At 33.7% G+C, this 22,422-nt stretch overlaps 2 protein-coding genes across 2 annotated transcripts; one reads left to right on the top strand and one right to left on the bottom strand.

Moving 5' to 3' along the window:
* Window positions 1–273: 273 nt before the first annotated feature.
* Window positions 274–9,017, bottom strand: LOC131956526 (small ribosomal subunit protein uS9m). The gene is made up of 14 exons (XM_059321025.1): window positions 8,902–9,017; window positions 5,196–5,349; window positions 4,868–4,971; window positions 4,545–4,607; window positions 4,309–4,339; window positions 4,100–4,179; window positions 3,136–3,215; window positions 2,115–2,190; window positions 1,548–1,673; window positions 1,263–1,305; window positions 985–1,090; window positions 663–832; window positions 473–551; window positions 274–360 (listed from the first exon to the last, which is right to left on the bottom strand). The coding sequence occupies exons 1-14, from the start codon at window positions 8,989–8,991 to the stop codon at window positions 348–350; spliced, it is 1,215 nt and encodes a 404-aa protein (XP_059177008.1). The 5' UTR covers window positions 8,992–9,017; the 3' UTR covers window positions 274–347.
* Window positions 9,018–9,237: 220 nt separating this feature from the next.
* On the top strand, window positions 9,238–19,301 carry LOC131956534 (NADH dehydrogenase [ubiquinone] 1 beta subcomplex subunit 8, mitochondrial). Its single transcript, XM_059321035.1, has 5 exons — window positions 9,238–9,368; window positions 13,216–13,430; window positions 14,048–14,115; window positions 18,581–18,671; window positions 18,975–19,301. Exons 1-5 carry the CDS (start codon window positions 9,263–9,265, stop codon window positions 19,074–19,076), a joined length of 582 nt encoding a protein of 193 aa, XP_059177018.1. The 5' UTR covers window positions 9,238–9,262; the 3' UTR covers window positions 19,077–19,301.
* Window positions 19,302–22,422: the final 3,121 nt, after the last annotated feature.

The raw sequence follows: 22,422 nt of genomic DNA, 5'->3' as shown, positions 1-22,422 counted from the left end.
CACACGCTTGAACTTGAAAAAAAGATCTGATATTAAATAAAATTAAACTTCTACTTTTTAAGACAATAAATATTGATTTCACCTTTCGAAAGGCTATTATTATATTTTTTTTACTCTTGAAAAATTTGTATTCATATTACTTGGTTCATATTATTTCTTAATCAATTCACCTCACTGTGCTTAGACGGGCTATCAAATCGCGCTCTTACTATTACAATCTAGTTAACAAAGCCTAAAAATCCAATAGAAATAGTGTTCAGATCAAACAAGGTGATTCTGATAAATTTATTAAGTTATTGTTACAAGTATGTGATTCAACCATAAAAATGAAAAAGTCAGCTTAAACTTTATCTTTTTTTCCTGAAAAATGAAAAAAAAAAATTTTTTATTAGAATAAGGGAAAAAATTAATAGGATAAGTATATGTTTTAAATTTAATTAACCTTAACAAAGAATACAATAAATGTACTAACCATGTAAACTTCTTCCTTGCTTTCTCTTGACCTGGCTTCTTTCTCTCTTTCTCTCTAGGATCTCTGGTCAACATACCAGCTGATGATAGACATTACTTTATGTTTGCAAGTCACATAGCACACAAGACAATACATGAGCTTATAGTTGGCCAACACAAATAGAGTAAATAAACTATGCTGCAATACTCACAAAGCCGTAACTTCTCAATCTCCTCTGCATTAATAAACGCACATAAAGCTTTTGCAATACCATATCTGATAGCCCCAGCTTGGCCTGCCGGACCACCATACTTTGTCTCTGCTACAATGTCTACTTGGCCAATCAGGTCGAGTGCAGTTAATGGGTTAAGTATGCTTTCTCTGGGGACAAACAAGAAAATGATACCCTTATGATTTCTTAAAAAATCTCAAGATTAATTCAGCAGGGTTAAAATGATTAAACCCACTACCTTTTTACCGAACATCTTAAAATAAAAAGACATTAACTAAAAATTAAACCAACAGCTGATTACCTGTATAAGAAATTTTCAAAGTATGCCAAATCTTTGTCGTTTATGATTACTTTCCCAGTTCCAGGTTTATAAAGCTTCACGTGAGCCCAAGCATCTTTTCTTGTACCTACAAAATTTGTTTTTTTTTTTGGGGGGGGGGGGGGGGGGGGGGGGAGGAAAAGTCAAAAGAATTACACCCACAATTTAGAAATGAATAGTGTTGAATTGAAATGCGTATCAAGTAAAGATAGCTATTGTTATATTTTGTATGTCCAAGGGGCTGTCACCCAGTAACATACCTTCAGCACAAGCAAAATATCTTCCATCTTCATCTTGCTCAATCTGAATAATGAAATGATAACTTGAGTTAGAGATTTGAAAATCTCAACTGAGACTGACAAGCTACTAATAGAAAAACATGGTTAACAACTAGAGGGACATAGTAAACATTGATGAACATGTCCAACAAGAGGAGGTGATATAACTTTATACTTGATTCGGTGCTGGGATGGGTAAGCACAGAAACAAGTAAACCATTATACCACCTCCCACCAGTATACCATTTTGACAATACTAAAGATTACCTGAGGTTTCTGAATGACAGATGACTCTGACTTGTGCATTACTCTGTATTGCATAATATATGCTTCTTCTTTGTAAGATAAAGGATGAGAGATGAGCCTTTCCATCACTTTGATGAAGTGCTGATACTGTAAATGAATGATTTATTTTAATTTCCAACTGTTTTATCATCAAGATTCTGGTAAATAAGTAGAAAGGTTTATATAATGAATTTTTTGTAACTGTGACAATAGTGTTTAGTAGAAACTGAAGCCATGTTACACACTGGCTGTCACAGTAAGTAACATTTTTAAAATGCCTTTTTTTAAAAATATAAATAAATCTATGTCTTTGGTGAAAAAAAAAAGCTGTTATTGTGTTGAAAAAGTCAGTTAAGAAAAAGGGCTGATTAATGAAATACTGAGTACAGAAAAGCAAAAGAAGATATTTTATGTATAAAGGTTACAGGACTAAGGAGATGGAATGTAGGGATATCTTGATTTGAAAAGCATTAAAGAAGAGAGAGAAATTGTTAAAAGATAGCATGTCAGACTGACAGAACCCTCTGCTTAAATTGGAAAAATAATTACATCTGTTTCTCGTATATTTTCTACAAGTTTGTCTTTGAGCTGTTGGAAAGTTATCCAGTCACTTCCTGCTAAATTCCTGTAATAAATTTGTTATAAATAAAAAATTTAAGTTAGAAACAAGTTCACTGAAACTAGTTTTAGCTCTAATAATATTAGAGCTATTAGTAATATGTACGATATCCACACTAATAAAGGGATGTGTTTGTCTCCCTTTATCACTGTGCTGTTTTATAAAATAGTAGCACTTGCAGTAAGAAATCAATAAAGGTAAAGAATTACCTGTACACAGTTAAATATTTCTACTCTCCTTCAGTTTGAGTTAAATTTTGAAGGAAAATATATTATAATTAAGCTAGTGCTCCTCGTAGATAAATTTATTAAGATATTTTTATTATTTCTATCAACACATTTTATATTATCAATTAAAACACAATAACACACATTTCACTACTGAATAGATATTAAAACAATTTATAATTACTTGCTTATGCCTTGGTGTATCTGAATTAATTGAAGGGAGAGGGGAGTGATAAAAAATACTTCATTTTGTGGATGTTATCATTATCACCTATTAGATTCGCTAACCACTACAAGTAATACATAGTGTGGTAGAGCATTTGTTTACTAACCCAAAAGTCAAGATAGGATCCCAGGACATCCAGAGTCCTCCAAGCTCTGGTGGATAGCTAACTCTAGGCAGGAAAAGTAAAGGCAACTAGGCCATTGCTGACTAAACTATTCTTTCGCATGCAGAGGACAGAGTAACAGATGAACTCAACTTCATGTGCCAGTTTGGACTTAACCTTTTTTCCACACTAATATAACTTACATTCAATATACAATAATACTTTTAACAAGCTGGTTAAATTCTACAAGCAGAAATGAATGCTAGCAATCATACACACTATACTTTATACCCGTTAATTAAAAGCCCTCAACATCTAAAAAATATGCCTATTTTACCAACATTTAACTCATACCTCATCCAATAAATAAATAAGCCCATTAATTCCTTACTTACAATGTGTTAGATATTGTTTCCTTCTTTCTATAAAGTTCATCCTCCTCAAGTTTCAGATTTTCTATTTTCCATGCAATATCCTTTAAAAAAGAAACAGTTTTAATCTTATTCAGAATTAATTTAGACAGCAGCTTTGACTTGGCTGCTATCTACCATTCTTGCTCAACAATAAATGTCAATTTGCTGTGTCACATTTTGATGACAATGAACTCAAAATAAAATAGACAAGGTATTTAAACAAAATTAATATTCAAAAACATGAACAAATAAACACTATGGGGATTGGAACTCGGGATATAGACTTGATTTTTACGCAGTTTTTACATATTTAAACTTTTTAAAAATAGAATAGTATCTCGTAGAAAAAAGAATAGCACACCAAGTGAATAGCAAACAAAATGTGTATAATAGTGCATAATACTAGTACTTTAAAAATTCATATGCGTTTTTTGAGAAATTAGAAATAGCGTTAAGTACTACTTCCGGTCAACAGAAATTATTCAAAATTGGAAAGAAGGCAGAGAATTTGATCTTTTACGTATATGTGAAATTTCGTTTATCTATGTGAAACAGTACTCAAGTTATAGGCTTTTGAAAAACCAAAAGTAGAATAAGTTCCATTTTCGGTTTCTGGAAATGGCTGAAAAGTTTAAACAGAACTACAAATTTGATATAATACTAATATATGAAATTTCATCAGCCTAGCAGTAATGGTAATCAAGTTATCGTGTTCACATACACGCATACACACACACAGACATACGGACAAAATTGCACAACTAAGTTTTTTCGACTCGAGATTTGTGAAAGTATCAATTTTGATTTTTTTGCACGATTACAATACTACTTCTATACTTCGTATAGAGAAAGTAAAAATGACTGTAACATCACATCTATAAAACAAATATGACTGATTCGTAAATAAAATAATAAAAAACATTTCTTAAAAATACTTGTTACTTACATATAAAATGTTGTAATAGTTGGGTAATGTTGTGAAATACAACCAGTGGTATGGTCTGCCATCCAAACTAAACTGTGCAACTAAAGTTGATATAAAAACAAATAATAATTTAATTATCTTTTTTTGCTAATGAATAGCTTTTAAATTATGCATTTAAATTTATGAAAACAGAAGGTGATTATGATAATACATATAAAAAGTAAGGTTACCTTTCTTTTTTGGGAAAATTTCATATGGATCCTGCAAATGTATTAATAGCAATTGCAAATAAAATCATGGAGTTAACAAATATCACCTAAACTAAAACTATTTGCAATACTTGAAGATAGTTACTTTTTACAAAAACTCAAGTGATCACCTTAGCTTTGAATTCTATTTTTGGAATTCAGAAACATCAATATTTTAAAAACTTGACTGATCATCTGAGTTTAAAAATGTATTTTACCTTTAATAAAGGCCTTGCTTTCTTATCAAAAATTCCTGAAGGAAGAAGATACTCTATGGCCCTCTGTATAAAAATAAAAGTTACAACACAATTTAAGAAATATATGAAATCTAAAAAAAAAAAAATGTTTTGTGGAAAAAAGATGGCTACTTTAGTTAAAAAAACTAGAAACATAATAACTATGGTATAAAAAATAAACTTACTTCAACATCTTGTTTATTTGTTATGTAAAACTGTCAGGTTCTTAACCCATTATATTATATATCTCACTTTAGTGAGAAACTAGAAACATAGTAACTATGGTATAAATAAAATAAACTTACTTCAACATCTGTTTGTGTAAAATTGTCAGGATCTTTACCCATTATATTTGCAAGGTGTCGCTTGCCCAGTTCATAATCAGAAACTTGAGCTTTCATCATTTGATCTAATTATAGAGTGCCAGAATTGAAATGAATATAGCCTCTTAATACTATTTTGGTCATAGAATAAGCCAGAGAGTGTGTGAATATATAAATATAGTGCTGATTAAAAAGAAAATTAGATGTCTAGATGGCATTCTGGTTTATTAAATTATTCTGATGATAAAAATGACAACAAATTCCCAACCAGAAATTTCGAAACAAGAGACCTAGTTTTACTGGAAATTACCATGTGCCTTTGTTTGTTCCATGTAAGCTTTCATCGCACGACTGATAGTAATTGCCTTAGAAGTAGGCTTGTCCTCAACTTTGATTGGAGGAACATTTGTGGGAGCTGTGCTAAGTTCACAATGATTCCCTGAATCTGATTGTGGATGTTTGACCTGTAGATTGTAATTGTAAAAAATGATTATTTTTAAAAATAAATAACAAGCTATAGGGCAAGTAATAAGTATACTAATAATTCTTTCTATTTTCTCTTTTTCTCATTGAGGATGATATTTTGAGTCCGACCCATTGTATTCCTATCAGGACCCCCCCCCCCCCCTTCCGGTCCGAAAATATTTGTTCCTTAACTTTCTTAAGTCTCTGTCTACAGTAGTCTACACTATTCAACACTTATTTTACTTTTAGATTACTACTAAGTCTACTACTCTACACTACTACATCAATCAATTTCTAATTAATATATTAATATAGTATATGGGCCTACTAATAAATTAAAATCACTAATACTCGTATACTATAGTAGTAATACACCTACGACCTACACCCGCTCTGTCCTACAGTACAGTGCTACTCCTGCACTAAAAACAGTGTGAGTGTACTCAGCAGGCACTGTTAGTGCAGGGAGTGGTGTGACTGTGTATTAGTAGTAGTACTGGTAGTTGTTAGAAGTGTAGAGTAACAACACTCATGACACTGTACTGCTGTTACAAGTTCAAGTTGTTAGTCAACTTCAGTCAAGTCAAAGTGTTTAGTGACTATAATAGTAATAGTGTAGTGAGTATTACTCAGGGTAAAACCTTAGTTCAGCGTCAAAAATTATCCGGTAATGTTCGTGTTGAGTTACGGTAAACCATGGTTTATTTGACCATTGAAATATAAATAAAGTTGATTGTAGTAAATTAATGTTTTAATTTTTAAGTTTAATTGACAAAAGGAAACAGGGATAAATATAATAGTAGATTTAAATTAGTATATCTAAAAGTAAAAAAAATATATATAAATAATAAAGTCAAATGTAGTAATTTGTGTATTTGTTTTTGGCTTGCATCGGACTTGCGACAATCAGTCAATTAATTTAATTAGATCTAGATACTGTTATGGTTAAGTAAAAATAATTACAAAAATAGTAAAAATGATCACAAAAATAGTAAAAATGACTAGAACCAGGGTTTGTACACTATTTTGAAAATGAAACCAGACAATTGTAACCACAATATTTGTGCTTACAGCTGAGAAACTTTTGTCAGCTATTAAAAATTATCAGTACCCCCCCCCCCCCCCCCGTCCCACACACAAGACAGGGTGGATGGGTCACTGTGAGGTCACAGTAGTCCAGTCTTATGCATCATAGCATGAACTGTATAGTAACTTTTATCTCTTCCCCCCCCCCCCAACAAACAGCACCAATTACATACTTGGGGTCATTGTGAGTTCACACAAGTTTAGATTTCAGTGACCGTAGTTACAAGGAGGGGCGGGTTAGTCTAGCCCTAATGGTCAGCTTTTACAAAGATTTCAAAAACAGTTTAACCGAAACTGAATTGAAAGTACAGGTACATCAGTTATAAGTAGACTACCACTTACAGCTTCCCTCAAACAAACTAAGGAGCAAAAGCGGGTAGGTCAAGATTTGTAAGGCCGATCATTCTTTAATTAAATAACAATTTTGAATACTTGTAACACTTTTATATGGTCAGTCACATAACAACAACAAAAAGAAAAAGACAGGACTACGCTCTTATTCCCACCCTCCCCAAATGACGTAGTAACTTTCTCCAGACTGCGTACAAACTCTGTTGAACAATGTTTAGTAGCAAAAATATTTAGCAGAAACACTTAAAAATATCAACTAGCAATTCAAAATAATTGGTAATCTACCGTTTTAGGTAAGTAAAATTGGCTGAGACTAGTAATGTGAAAAAAAGGTGGTTCATTAAATTATTAGAGCAATTTTTTCATTTTTTAGGAGGATTTATGAATGTTTTGAAAGTTACAAACAATTTTCAAAGTTTTATTCATGTACCTGTTTTTAAACAATTGTTTTAAAACTTTTCAGTAATAAATAAAGACTGGACATTTTGGTTTATTGTTCAGTTTTCTATAATATTTTACTCAAATATATCACAATATATTATATAGTATTATAGTATATACTTCAATTAAAGCCTCTGCCGATTTTACGCACCAGTAACGATAGATTACCAAATGATTAGTAAAGCAGTATTTAACACGCAATTAAATTCAATCTATCCAGATTTTAAACGTTTGGTATTAAAAATTAAAAGATGATGCCAAATATAAAATACAGGGCTGCCTACCCCAAAAATTTTTTCCCCGTAACAAGAGCATAGGTTTTCCGTAAGTTTCCGTAACTTTCAGTATTTTTACACATTTTTTAAATACAATGTAAATAAGACCCATATTATATGATCGTTAAGCTCATCAGCGTAATGATGACAGTCGGCGACTCGTGCTACTTTTTATTTTATGGACTAATAATTAGTTTTAAAAAAAAACGCCGTTAAATTCAGAATATAAGGCGACAATGGAAAATTTCAAATAGGAATTGTTCTTGCAATGAGTAGTATGACGTATGATATAGGCCTACACTACCGATATCTAAACCAATGTGAACTCAGTGACCCCTCGACTGTGTGTGTTAGGATTTTTTCTCCCGCGAACAAGAAAACGTAAGCGGCCGACGGGTGACGATGTTTAGAATTAGCATATTTCTTCAATATTTTTTTTTAAATCTACATTTTATCAATGTAATATCTAGAAGAAAAGAACAATTTTAAAAATATGATCCGCAATTGATCTAGGTTAGCCTAGATCTCGTTGTTTAGTAAAATCTTGTCTTCTCGCACAGCTCAAACAAAATTTACTCGATATCTCGCTATTTAGGCATTTAGGTGTAATACCGCCTCAGCAAATGTCTCGCCAGACTGCGCGACCAGACTTTCAATGATTTAGGCCACACCCTTTTTTTTTCTCTACGGACAACACCGTAACACAGACCACTCGCGGGGTCAATAGTTCACAATATAAACACGACTGCCGCCAGCCATGACCGGGAAGGGAAGGGGGATTGTTACGGAAGAGGCTGAGAACCTTAGAACCGGATAACACACTGAAATACTGATATATAACTAGCTAAATTAAAATATAAAACTCAGACAGGGAACATAAAGTTAATGATACCACCAGAAATTTTTTTTTTAACACTAAAGTCGATTTTTATCTCTACTGAAATCAAAACCGTAATTTTGCAGCATAATCGTAATTCCGTAACCTGGGTGTCAAAATCGTAAAGTTACGGGCAAAACCGTACAAGTAGGCAGCCCTGAAAATAGTAAGTACTTAAGTAGGGCCTATGGTTTGTTTACAGTTTACAGTACTTCCTGTGGATTCTGGAACTGTGTGACAGACTTTGCAATAATTGTTTTACTGCTATACCATTCCAGAATAATAACCAACGCTCAGTAGTCTGTACTGTACACTGTCTATAGTCAAAACTGTGTTACAGTACAGTTGAGTACACTGTTACTGTTACTGTTGTACACTTCAGTCAGTGGTAGTGGTCGTGGTCTGGTAAAGTGATGCGATTACATTTTAAATTGGAAAAAAACTTTGAATATCTGTAGATTGCTAGATCTAAATGATGGAAATAAATATTAGTCTATATGTTATTATATATGTATGCTTACATATTGCAAACATGGAGTCAAATGCTTAATTCTGAACTGAGATTTCCTCAGCAGAATTCTTGATGTCAAACAGGGCGAGATCGACGCCATTTTGTTTTGATATGAGGGATGATTGAGTATGAAGGCTAAACATAAATATATATTTTTAAATTATTGTTGAAATTAAATCAATAATAATGATTTTTTTTTCAATTATTTAGTAATAAAAATAATCGGTCTTTAAGTTTTCAATAACTAACAAATAATTTGTTTTAATTTCAAGTATTCTAAAAGTATGAGATTTGTGAAAAAAATGTAGGCCCCTATTACTCTCGATTTTTACTGCTAGAAACTGCTTCAAAACCTCACAGAGTTAGTAATAATGGCGACCTTGAGAAAGTGTCTCAGTCTGTTAACAAGACAGACAAGACTACAGATTTCTCAACAAAAAGCAGACTTAACTACAACACCAGTACTTGCTGCAGCATGTAATTTTCCTTTTTATCTTATTGTAATTAATTATTAGATCTTGTTAGATTTCTAGATCTCTTTTTCAGGCAGGGTGTTAAAAAAATAATAAGCCCAGAATAGACTTTTATTTTGGTAATCTATCGTTTTGGGTACGTAAAATCGCCCGCGGCTATTTATGTACGAAAACATTACCTCATTGTCAAGGCTTAAATAGAAGTATATTGTCATACTTTTGTGTCAAATATTATAGATAAATGAATAATAAACCTAAATCAATGGCTAAATATATCGATATAGGCCAGAAATTAACTTTAAACAGCAGTGTCTGAGAGCAAGATTTGCTATATAAACAGCAGCCATTTGTAAAATAGAGTGGCTTCCCCCTGAATCTGGCGCTAAAAGCTTATAAAAATAAAACTTAGACAAGATGGCTGCCATAGTAAATGAGCATGATTGCATCTGTTGGAAACATCGCTAGTCTTCATTTATTACGGAAAAGTTTTAATTCAATTGTTTAAAAACAGGTACATAAATGAATCAAGGAAACATTTTTGAATTTTTTAATACATAAATCCTCCTCAAAATGTGAAATAATTATTAAAATTTAAGGAGTCACCTGTTTTTCACATTACAAATCGCGGGCGATTTTACGTACCCAAAACGATAGATTACCTTTATTTTTTTAGACTCAACTGTTGTAAAAAAAAAAAAAAAAAAAAAACAAGGATGATCTTTTTTTTAGATACCGATGTCGGATAATAGACTCTTCCATAACATAGGTGTGTTAGGTTGATAGTAGCATTATAATCTAGACAAATTTTATGGTTTGAAATTAGGGTTAGGCATATGGTAGGGTTAAGGAGAGGGTTAGCATTGTGACTTTAGCCAGCATTGTTTGTATTTTGTTAACTACCAGTATCCTAACACCCCTTTTTAAAAGAAGATTCTATTTATGGACACTGGTATAAAAATTCCCCCAAAAACACTAATCATGACTAATCAAATCAGTGTAAATAAAAAACAAACAAGATCTAGAATTCTAGATCTAGCTAGATCCTTACATACAAAAAATCATTTTTAATTTAATACGAGCTGGCATAGTATACGCCGCCATCTAGTTGTTTTATTTTCTGCTTATCAGCAATTCATAATTTGTGAATTCAATACTATCCCCTACAGCCTCCCCCCCCCCCCTCCCGCTCATTGAAAGCAGCCGTTTACAGACAAAGAAAAGATCAATCAGAAATTGTTACCTCCCCTTCGTTTCAAATAGTTTAATACTAAATTATCTGCCCATAATATTAAATTATCTGCCCATAATATTAAATTATCTGCCCATAATAGCCGTCACTAACCCGGCTCTACGATTGTAAACAGCTCACCTGACAAGTGGGGATGAGGGTGGTGGCTAAGCTGTGAGGTGTTTTCTATGGTCTCCATGAAGAGAATTATATATATAGATTGAGTGTTTAGACTTTAGTTAGAGGCCTAGTTATTTAGTTTAGACAAAATGATGGATGGTTGTTATACCACTGTCTGGCAATAATATAGATGCGTCCAGCCAATGGTCGGGGCTGAACAGTCAAAGTCTAAAAATAAAACGCCAACAAACACGAACTCATTTAGGCCTATATAGGTTGCTCTAGGCAGCGAGACAACTGAGATCTGTAGTTTTTTTAAGATGGAATAATTTTTGCACAATGATTGTGAATATATAAGGATTTTGAGGGGTGCCATAAAAAAAAAACTGTTCTTCCTTTATTATCTTACTGCTAGTTATGGGTTCGTTTATAAGATGGGGTATTTTTTTGGAAATAGATTTTTTTTCTTGAAAAGACTTAAAATATTATCATGAACTAATTAATTACTTATGTTAATCCAATAATATAACATAATTAATTTGATTGTTTTTTAGTGGAGATGGTTTGTTCAATTTTTAAATTCTAAAAGTACCCTAAAATATTATTAACAAACATTAAAATACCCAATTGTGTTATGGCTGGGGTTAGTGGAGTGGGTAGGTCACCTATTAGGTGTATTCTGGTAAAAATACAAATGCATTAGGGTTTCTTTCAGGCATTTATCTCTAAGGAAAGCAAAGAATTTTTAAATATATTTTTCTACATAGGTCTACATTTAATTTTTTTTTTTGTCTGTTGGGGGGCGGGGGGAATGGATTAATGATCTCTGGCAAAATATTGCATGACAAAATATTTATAGTATTTAGGATGATTTTAGTTGATTTGAACATTTTAAAATTGTCCTAAGATCTATATTTAAAAGGTTTGTCGCAGTGGGCTGTCACATTAAACATTTTAAAATTGCAAGTATTGATATTATATTCAAGGATTAAAACTAGTTTTCAATAGACATAAACAAGGCAGGCTTGCTGAGTAGATACAATCTTGCAGCATGAGGTGGATGAAACTAGATCAAAGGGGATATCAAGGTGGTAAAATAGTTTGTTGGGGAAGACATTTACACTATAGTTATATTTCAGTCACAAGAGCCGCTATTGCAAGTGTTTCTTATGTTCTTACTTACTTACTTAATCCTCATCACTCCCTGTGGAGTATAGGGCAGCAACAAATCTCCGCCATTCCACCCTGTCCTGGGCGAGCCACTTTAGTTCATGCCAGGTCTTGCCAGTAGCCTGTACTTCTTCTTCCATCTCCCTCCTCCATGTTCCCAGTGGTCTTCCTCTATTTCTCTTTCCGGGTGGGTTCCACTTCAGCGCCATGTTGGGGAGTCTTTTTTTGCTCATGCGTAGGACATGGCCCAGCCATCTCCATCTCCTCGTTCGAACTTCTGAGACAATGTCGTTTAAGCCTGTCCTTCGCCATATTTCCTTGTTCGGGACTTTGTCGTTCCACTTTATCCTGAGGATGCGTTGGAGGGATCTTCTTTCAAAGCCTCTAAGTCGGCTCTCTCCTTTCTTGTTTAGTTTCCATGACTCTGCAGCATAGAGGAGTACAGAATGTACATTTGACTTATAGATCCTTATTTTAGTTCTCTGCTGCAGTGAGGATGATTTCCAGATCTTAGCGAGTCTGTTGAAAGCTTGTGCTGCCATTGCTATTCTGGTGGCAATTTCTTTCTCCATGCTGCCATTTGCTGATATATAGCTGCCGAGGTACTTAAAGTCTTCGACCTCTTCTAGCTCTACTCCATTCGCAAAGGTCTTGGTTTCTTATGTTCTAGGAGCATATTAAAAGTTAATGACATCATAGACAATCTAAATCTACAAACATAAATTTTATTTGATGCAAATATTTGATCCCAAAATTGTAACTATTTTTGTTTTATGTAGAATCCCCTAAATATTAATTATTTTAAAAGATTTTTGCAAACATTATGACTCCACCAAAGGACTGCATATTAAAAAAAGAATATAAATAAATAAAACATTTTAAGTGAGCAAATATTTGTCTATTTAATTTTTAAAATTTTGAGCGACATCAAGTTTCTGAGTTTTTTTTAATTTTAAATTCTGGTTTCAGGATTGTCAAACTTTAGGAATTGATTTCAGGATTTGTTTAACAAATTAGTGCCAGCTCTGCATATTTCTTCTTGTATTACAATTAAGAACAAAGAGGAATAAAGGTTGAAGTTAGAATGTGAGGCCTGAAGAAAATACTGGCGATTAAATATTTTAAAATATATCTAAAAATGAATTATAAATTTTAAGTTAATGAGTTTCAAATTCTTGTTTTTGCTGAAAATTACCATTGTGCAATGTTCATTTTACAACCATTAAAATCAAATTAATTCAATTGTATTTTAATTTCTAAAACAACAATCACCTACATGAATCCCATTTTTGTGTTTTACACTAAATGACTAAATGTTTAATGTCCCGTTTAGACTGGAACAAAGACTGGAAACCTGGACCTCTCCCACGCACGCCAGAGGAAAGAGCAGCTGCTGCTAAAAAGTTTGGCCTACGACCAGAAGACTACAATGTTTTAGCTGATGGTGATTTAGAAGAATATCCGCATCTTCCAGCTGTTTCAAGCCAGTGGAGAGATCCTTTTGAAGATTATGAGTTTGCTGCAGACAGGAGAAATTATGGAGAACCGGTTAGTGATTGATTAGAGTTTAAAATACTTTAAGTAGGCCTACTCTCTTAAATCCAGAGCTTTTTAAAAATAGAGAAAAAAAAAATTATATTTCTGTACTATTTATTAAAATTCCCCTTTCAAACCTAAAAATCCATGGGGCAAATTCACCTGTTTCTGTGACCTTCGCATTTGAAGGCATATTGTGCTCAGCACTAAGCCCCCGCTGCCTTTACTTTCCCTAATGTGAGTTAGGTACCTATCAGAGCTGGGTGGACTCAGGGATGTTGTACTGACTTGAACCCAGATTTGAATTCAAGACTTTAAGATTAGAAGTCTATTGCTCTACAACTATGCCACAACGTCCCATCTATGTATCAATATATTAGTGATAATAAAATAAATTTTCTCAATGTTTATAAACAGTTATACATAGATGCTGTGAAAGTTTTAAGATAGGTTTTTTTTTAAACATCTAAATTTTTAAACTATAATTAAAATTACAGTTTCAATTTCACTATATCAATATCAACAACTTAACCTGCAGAAAAAAGTAAAAAAAGACTATTGATTAAACAATATATTAAAATAGTAATCAAAACCTTTTTGCTTATCATGTTTATTATTATTTTTTGCAGGTTCATGCTGACCGTGATATTGTAGGATTGGACCAGTTGGATCGCAATGACCATGGTAGATATAGCTAGTAAGTAGGGTTTTAAAATGGATCCAATAAAGATATACTATGTATGCACATTAATTAATTTATTTTTTAAAATCAGTAATGCCGGACAAATACAATTTTTTATATTAGTGAGACATTACTGTAAATTAAGTACATCATAAATTTGATTAGGCACACTCTACTACCTATACTGTAAGAAAAAGATTTTTAACTTTAGAAATATTTGCTATAGAAATAGCTAGGCCAATGCCGCTGCCGAGAAAATCGGACAAATCGGCTTTTCCCTACCCCCTGCATGTTTAACTCTGTTTTTTGCATGCTTTTATTGTGTTTATGTTAACATGTTATACATCATTCTGTTCGTAATTGAACAACCTTTTTAACTGTATAAGTTTGATTTCTTTATTATTTCAGACGTTGAAGAAATCGCCGATTTAATCGCATTTTGTACCCCCCGCGGCGACGTGCCGATTAGGGGGGAGGCTTTTTCACCTTTTTAAAAGAGGGGTGTTACTTAGAGTCTATAGACTCTTTGAGTTTTCGTACTACAACAGTGAAACTTGGTAGAAGAATAGATTAAATGTTCACGTATAACGCTCAAGGTTCTTGGAGAAAATATGTTAAATACTTTTGGAGATATCGAACGGCAAAGTTGAACTAAGTTATTTGGGCTATTAATGAACCGATTTTTTATTTGAACCTTGAGCTGTATTCCTGAAATCTCGACGTTTATTAATATGTATGATATGTCATATTAGGCCCTATAATAAGGACGTCTATAGACTTTGAAGTGGACCGAAAATCAAAACATGACGCGCCGACCGCTGTCCGACTGAACCGCTCGGCTGTGCTTCGAATCGCTGAGTTTTAAATATGACGCGCTACAATTTTTTTATAGACGTATCGAGTTTACGTACTACAACAATCAAATTTGGCAGACGAACAGATTAAATGTAGACGTACAACGCTCAAGGTTCGTGGTCAAAATAAGTTAAATACTTCGGGAGATATCGGACCGCAAAGTTGAACTAAGTTTCCCGGTCTATTATTTGACCTATTTTACATTTGAACCTTGAGCTGTATTCCTGAAATCCCGCCGATTATTTTAATGTATAACATGTATTATAACACCTCATAATAAAGCCGTCCATACATTTTAAGACGGAACGAAAATAAAAATTAACGCGTCGGCCGCCGTCCGACTGAATCGTGATCTACACATCGTGTAGCACAGCCGAGTGTGTGGTCACGTGACGCTAGGCGGTTGATCCGATTGGATGAGACTATAAACAATTTCTAAAGATAGATACGTGTGTTCCCGTATTTGACTCGTCGGGTATTGCTATTTTATATTTAAGTAGACAGGCATGTTTCATAACTTTGTTTTAAACCATTGAAACGGCAAAAAAAAAGTCGTATTTACTAATCGTCAAAATTAATCTTCTTTAGAAATTAATCCGGATAGCCTCGACCCGACCAAACAATGCTGACGTGATTCGCGTGCCGTAACGTTTCATTATTGTGTACATTACTTTTTCGTAAAAATGGCTTTAAAAAATAAATTAAATTTTACCCGGGGCTCTTTTTTTTCGGTTGACTAAAAAATTTTAAAACCCTTAACAACGTGGAGGTTACTAGCTTGCCAAATCGACCAAAATGGGATGGGGTGGGTATGGGGAGTCACTGACCATCCTACACGGTATGTAACACCGTATGTAACATCCATAGCCTCACCCCGCCCCCACTACTCCGTGACGCGACAAGCCGAGGGTCGGCGCCTTTGATGTTGTATAACACCCGTACGGTACCCGAGCGGCTCGCGGTGGTTTCATACCCCACCTCCCTCCCCCTTCACTTTGTGGAGTTGATGTTACTAACCCTCGGGCATAGATCAGGAAATCTTCCCAGACTTTTGTCTCTAAAATTACATAATATTCGTCTGACACGTTCATCGGGTTGGCCGACTAGCCTATCTAGCCTCGTGTTTACGTAATACGGCAATAAAATTCGGTAAACGGAAAAAAAGTCACAGGAAAAAAAACACAGAAAAAAAGTCACAGTTTTTGCTAGGAAACAAAGTCACAGAAAAAAAGTCACAGAAAAAAGTCACAAAAATCTTTTTAGAAATATTTTGATTTTTTTGTTAGGAATTGTAAAATTGTGTATGTTTATTGTTGTGGGTTGTATTTTTGATAGCATAAATTATTTATAGACGTTAAAAGCATTATGGTTTATAACAATTGTAAGTAAAAAATACTCTAAGATAATTTACACAACAATCTCAACTTTTGCTACGTATTTAGTTAAATACGCGGTAGAAAAGTTAACTATAAAAGAAATTTAGGCACATTTTGCCGTAGGCTATTCTCTGGTCGGCCTCTCCTCAGTAGGCTTTGTCCGAACATATTTTGTGTTGTTGACGTTATGCGTCAATGACAGCCTTTGAACCTGGTCGGCTTTCTGTTTGATCGTAAGTTTTGTTATGTAATGAGCGTGATAAATGTGGGCAGTAAAGGTGGTTGAACTGAGCGTAACTATTGTTGCCATGAGTTGAGTACAGCAAGTCAGATGAACTTACCATTTCACGGTAATTTAATGTTGGTATTTAAAAAAACACGATGAAAACCGTGGACATTGGAGCATTCTATTAAATGCTACTAATCTTAAGTTTAAAATAATTACAATCTACATACTTCTTACTAAATATTTTTAGATGAATTATAAAAATTACTATGCGTATACAGCCTACACACATTAAATTAAATTTAATTAATCCCAGGTTAATTTGCACTCTCTAAATATTTAATTCATAAAAGTATTACCAAATATCAAGTAAATATATATTTGTGACTTTTTTTCCTGTGACTTTTTTTCCTGTGACTTTTTTTCTGTTTTTTTTTCCTGTGTTTTTTTTTCCTGTGACTTTTTTTCCTACAATCATAAAATTCGTTGGTCAGAAAACCTGGTTAACCACGTCTGATTTCACTAAATCTAGGCAAATGCTGATGGTGATAAACGCAGGAAACTTAAAAAATGCCTAGCATCTACTACACACAGTCAAGCACTCAAACACATGCTTTTTTCCAATGTAATAGGCCTATGGTAGGCCTACAAAATACACAAGCTTACAACTAGCATAAACATTGAGCATATATAAATCTATGTTATAGACCTATAACTTACACTACCTTGTACAAGCTAAAAAAAACAATTTTCCTCCAATGTTTATGTTATTAAAATTGTAAAAATGAGCAATTTTTTTTGTGTTTAAAAATATTACAAAATTGTCATAAAGCACACTGATTCTGATAAGACACATTTGTAACTAGGCTAATTCTATAGAAGAAAGTTGTATCAATGGTATGACATTTAAAGTAACAAGAAATATAAATATAATAAGATATGCCTATATTTTTGGAATAGAGCAGGCCTGTACGATTGCACATAGATTACATAACATATTTTAAGAAGTTACATCATCACAAATATACTATTGTTATAGCATCCTTCTCTTTGTATTAAAACTGTATTAGTTATCTTTTCTTTAAGTAGGCTATTCACTTAAGTTAACTGACAATGAGCAAAAGAGATTTTAAAATAAATACATGGTAAATTATGAGCAAAAGGTGCGAATTACATAACCTGACCTTTATAGTTTTGTAATAATGTTCGACCATTTTAAATATCACCATTAGCTTCAGCATATACAAATGTCATATTATGGTTTAAAACAGTGTTTAATTTAAAGAATGACTTCTTATCACACGGATTATCAGATGTTGTAAAAAAAATTGAAGGGGGGTATTACATAATCCATGAAATAAGTCTATTATGTAATCAAAAGACACTTTTAAAAATAGCATCATTGGATTCGGCATACAAAAATCTACAAAATATCATAAAATGACATCAATTGGTGAAGTCTGCTTGCTTTTATACCACTTTTAGCGAAAAACTCTTTAAAATTTGGTCCATACCCTCCCAGTATTTTTCCTCTTTCAGGGTCTACCCCGGTTGTCTGAAAAAAACTGCTGTTTTTTAATGACAAAAAAATTCGTAACTTTTTTGTTTATGGTCAGATTTTGAAAATTCAAACTGATCTGTAATCAGATTGACAGCCCCTATCCAAATATGTAACTATTATATTGTTTTACTGAAATTAAATTTTTGCATTGGCCTAGCTAATAGAAAACATTACTGCTTTTTGGGATTAATTTTAAATAAATACTAAGCCTCTCTATCCTTAATTCCTTTTACAAAACTTTGGTATAATTTAAATAATTTTGAAAAATTAACAGGACAATATTAGATTTTAGTTATTATAAGTCATTTAATTTCTTGATATGTCACATTGTATCATTTGAGTGTTACTTACCTTTCATCAAAAACAATTGTTAGTGTTTATAGATCTTAATATACCAAATTTGACTTATTTAAAATTTTGTTAAATAATTTTATTGAGGCAAATTAATTTAAACTTTTTTAGTGGAGAGGTTTTTGTCAGGTTTCTGGCGATTTTTGCTGGCTTTGTGGCTGCACATACCTTATTAGAACCATACCCTTATTTTCTGCCACAGGTAAGTTTGTTTTATCCTAATTATGTCTTAAAAAGGTGGGTTGGTTTCCTAAACCCATGTCTAGAAAAAACCTTTTATATTAAAATTCTTAGAACAGCATATTGCTTCATAAGCTTTGAATCTGAGATTTTAGATAGACTTATGTCTGTACAAGTTATTTTAAGTTCAAGTATTTTATGACCAGAATTACTATTAAGAAAAGCTTTACTTTAGGTGATTGATTGTAGGATCTCAATCTCAAAGTTTGTAACAGGATAGGTTTTAATAAAACAATTTGTTTTAGATTGTTCATTATATTTTCAGATGCCTAAACAATATCCATTTAATAATTTGTACTTGGAACGAGGAGGAGACCCATCTTTGGAGCCTGAAGTCAAACACTACTCATTTGAGCCAGCTGATTAAGGCATATGTATCAGTGAAATGTATTGATGAAAAGGATTTCCAGATGAAGTATATGTATATATATATTTACTATAGAATACAGGCTTACAAATTATGGCTCATGAGGTTCAGTGTGTTAGTTGTCTGATAAGCTGGTTATAAAAAAAAATAGTTAATTCTTTATTATTTGGACAGTAACTATTTGAGCATTAAACTAGATGTAATGAATTAAACCAATCAATTTTGTGGCTTCTGTTTGTTTTATATGCATGTTTTTGAATCAGATTTTGTGAAATAACTGTGAATGCTGTAATAGTCAAAATTAAATGTAGATCTTAAGCACATTCTGGAACTTGAAGGATTGTTATTTGACAAGATAAGACCTGATGAAGTTAGCATTTCAATTAGCAGAAGCTAATCAATTGCCACATAATTTTAATAAGGCTAAACTGTCTGGCAAGGAATGGCTACATCTCTTTTATGAAAGGGCATCCTGAATTGAGTTTGTGGCATCAATCGCCAGGGAAACAATAGTAGGCAAGCTACAATACACATTCACTTCGGACAAAAGATATCTGTTATATGGATGAAACTAATTTATCAACAGTTCCTAAACCTGAGACTTCACAGACAGTGTTTCTTCCGGAATTCTTTCTCTCTGGGGACACTGTTAACAATATATATTTTCTATATAAATTCCATTTTGTTCGTGTGTTGTCGTTTCCCCCACCCCTTCCCCCCCCCCCCCCCCATCCCTGAATAGATGCCTGCAAGAGACACTGTTTGCAGACCATTGGACCTGAGACTTTGCAACTGGAATCACTGTAGAGCTTTCTTCTGGAGACATCACCCATCTTAAATCTTAGTCAACCTCCGACATCTGCCACTATACATTACACAACAGTTTCAAATCAAGCAATTTCACTTGTTCCAATGCATGTCAAGACTCAAGGGAGGAGAAGAAGAAAAAAAAAGCTCTATCAACTTACAGCCCATACAAATGTCAGTATTTACTTGACGATACCCTTAGAAAAGAAATGTACATTTAGCTCTAGCATTGAGGAAAAGCAAAACACACAATCAACATATCCAGTTTATAAATAGAGCAAACAACAACATTGGTACTGCTTCATGTGCTACAAGGACCTTGCAGAACTGTTTTTAAAAAAAGTGGTCATTGATTGCGTAGGGCGTAGGCTTATTTAGTACAAAGAGAATTCTCATACCCTTTAGTACCTAGTATCTACTGGACGCAGTAGTGATGCTAATGCTATTAGGACGCATGTGAGGGTATTTAGTACCATTAATTTTTTTATCTTATCTAGTGTGTATTTTGTTTTAATAAGTACACATTAAATCATGATATATTTATATATATATACAAGAGTTTGATTTTAAAAAAAACTGCTTCGGACTTGTCTAAAAAAACATTCTTAGAGGGCACGAATAACCCACTCCATGTATATATATATATTATATATGTATATATTATATATAATATGTAAATATATGTGTACATATATAAGTATATATTATATATGTAAATATATATGTATATATATATATATATACTTATGTATGTATTGTATGTGGTGGATAGTGGAATGCCTACCATTTGTGGTAGGTACCGGGGAAATCCATTACCCGGGGTGCACCAAAATTGGCAGCTGTCCTGAGAAATAAAGGGGATTCCCCAAAGGTTGGGCTCGGGGCTAACATCACGGACCTGTTAAACAAAGCTGGTTACAGAAATGCCAAACAGAGAGAAAAAAAAATTAATTATGTCCTTGAAGTCGAAGGATCTTCATTACGAATAGGAGGAAACAACAAAAATGGATTACACCTAAAGTCAGTTTGAGAAAATGACAGAGAACCCTGGAGATCTTTGGTTGGCGACCATACCCGGGGGGGGGGGAGGCTGTAACTTCAAAAAAAAAAAATAGGCCTATATATACACATTTTTAGATGTGCGTAAAAAGGTAATTTCGTCTTATATGTCCATAACTGACCAAAAAATCTAAGTTCTGCCCCCATCCCCCTCTCCATAAAATAGTGCAACGGCATTTATTAACGACACGATAAGTGCACGATACTTTTACTTACTTAGAATATCCTATTCTAATTTAAAGAATAAAAAACGTGCAAATAACTCTTTTTATAGCGACAGTTTAATAATAATTACTAGCGTCTCCGTCTCCGCGCGTTGCTTCAGACTTATGCAACATTTAAAAGGATTTCATCAGTGCTCGACTTTGTTTTCAACAACTGAGTTATTTAATAGTAAACATTTTCGGCGCTATGTTTCTTTGATCTTAGTTGCTATGGCTCGGGTTTGTCCTCGCTACCACCAGTCGTCCCTGAGTGAGCTGTATGAAAGCATTGAATGTGCGTTAATCACGCTCCGTAATAGTGAGTTACAACACACTTAGGCGGAAGTTCAGGTTTGTCGTGCAACCCTACCCAGAGGCGTAGCGAGGGGGGGGGGGGGGGCGGGGGGGCGCACCGCACCGGGTGACACCATTTAGGGGGTGACACCAAGGCAAAAAATAGCAAAATATATATAGAAAAACTTGAGGGGGGGGGGGTGCAAATCGAAAGTGAGGGGGTGCAAATCGAAAGTTTGAGGGGGGGGGGGTGCAAATCGAAAGTTTTGGGGGGGGGGGGGGTGCATATAGAAAATATGACAGTTTGTCCCCGGGAAGGGTCGCTACGCCTCTGGGGGGTGACTACTGCACCGGGTGACACCCGACCTCGCTACGCCACTGACCCTACCGCATGGGTGGTACCGTGTCCCTTATTCGATATAGTCAACGATTATAGTAGCGTATATAGTATCCATAGTGTATTGCACTCTTTGAAACGAACGTAAGCGCCACGTTGCTCAAGGGGAAGCCCGGGCAAAAAGTAGTACACTGTCAGAGACGCCGGATGACAAGCCAGATTCGATTTTACAAAACGTTATAGTAGCCCATCGTATCCATAGTGTAACATACTTTTTAAAATCGAACTTAGGGGCTATAGTGCTCACGGTGAAAGCCCAGGGCGCCAAATCCCATCTGCTGGGGAGACGCCCCTTCGAAAAACAATATTCCGCAGAAACCTCTCAATGAGTAATTTTAACAACTTCCCAAAGGCTGAGTAATGCATACATGACAAACACACAGACGAACAGATACACTTTCATTTATATTTATAGATAGATTACCCATCGCCAATTTTAGAAGTGTTACTTTTCTTACGAAACTCAACATTAATTACTTAACGTATTAGTAGTAAATAATTATTTATAATTAATATATTCTAGAACGGTAGACCTATCCCAGTTTTTGTGATAGAATTAATTATAGACAATGGGAAACAACCAAGT

This window comes from Physella acuta, unplaced genomic scaffold, assembly GCF_028476545.2.
Source record: "Physella acuta isolate Inbredline_101_S28 unplaced genomic scaffold, ASM2847654v3 ptg001157l, whole genome shotgun sequence".
Classification (NCBI taxonomy): domain Eukaryota; kingdom Metazoa; phylum Mollusca; class Gastropoda; family Physidae; genus Physella; species Physella acuta.
Note: the sequence above shows the minus strand (reverse complement) of the source record. Positions and strands in the feature narration are given on the sequence as shown.

Bases quoted from the DNA above. Each gene is read 5' to 3' on its own strand.
- LOC131956526 (XM_059321025.1), bottom strand. From the start codon at position 8,991: ATGGCGTCGATCTCGCCCTGTTTGACATCAAGAATTCTGCTGAGGAAA. The intron at 4,972-5,195 runs GTAATTTCCAGT...CTCTATAATTAG, and splicing joins GGAACAAACAAAGGCACATG to ATCAAATGATGAAAGCTCAA. The intron at 4,180-4,308 runs GTAACCTTACTT...TATCAACTTTAG, and splicing joins AATTTTCCCAAAAAAGAAAG to TTGCACAGTTTAGTTTGGAT.
- LOC131956534 (XM_059321035.1), top strand. From the start codon at position 9,263: ATGGCGACCTTGAGAAAGTGTCTCAGTCTGTTAACAAGACAGACAAGA. The intron at 9,369-13,215 runs GTAATTTTCCTT...TGTCCCGTTTAG, and splicing joins ACCAGTACTTGCTGCAGCAT to ACTGGAACAAAGACTGGAAA. The intron at 18,672-18,974 runs GTAAGTTTGTTT...TTATATTTTCAG, and splicing joins ACCCTTATTTTCTGCCACAG to ATGCCTAAACAATATCCATT.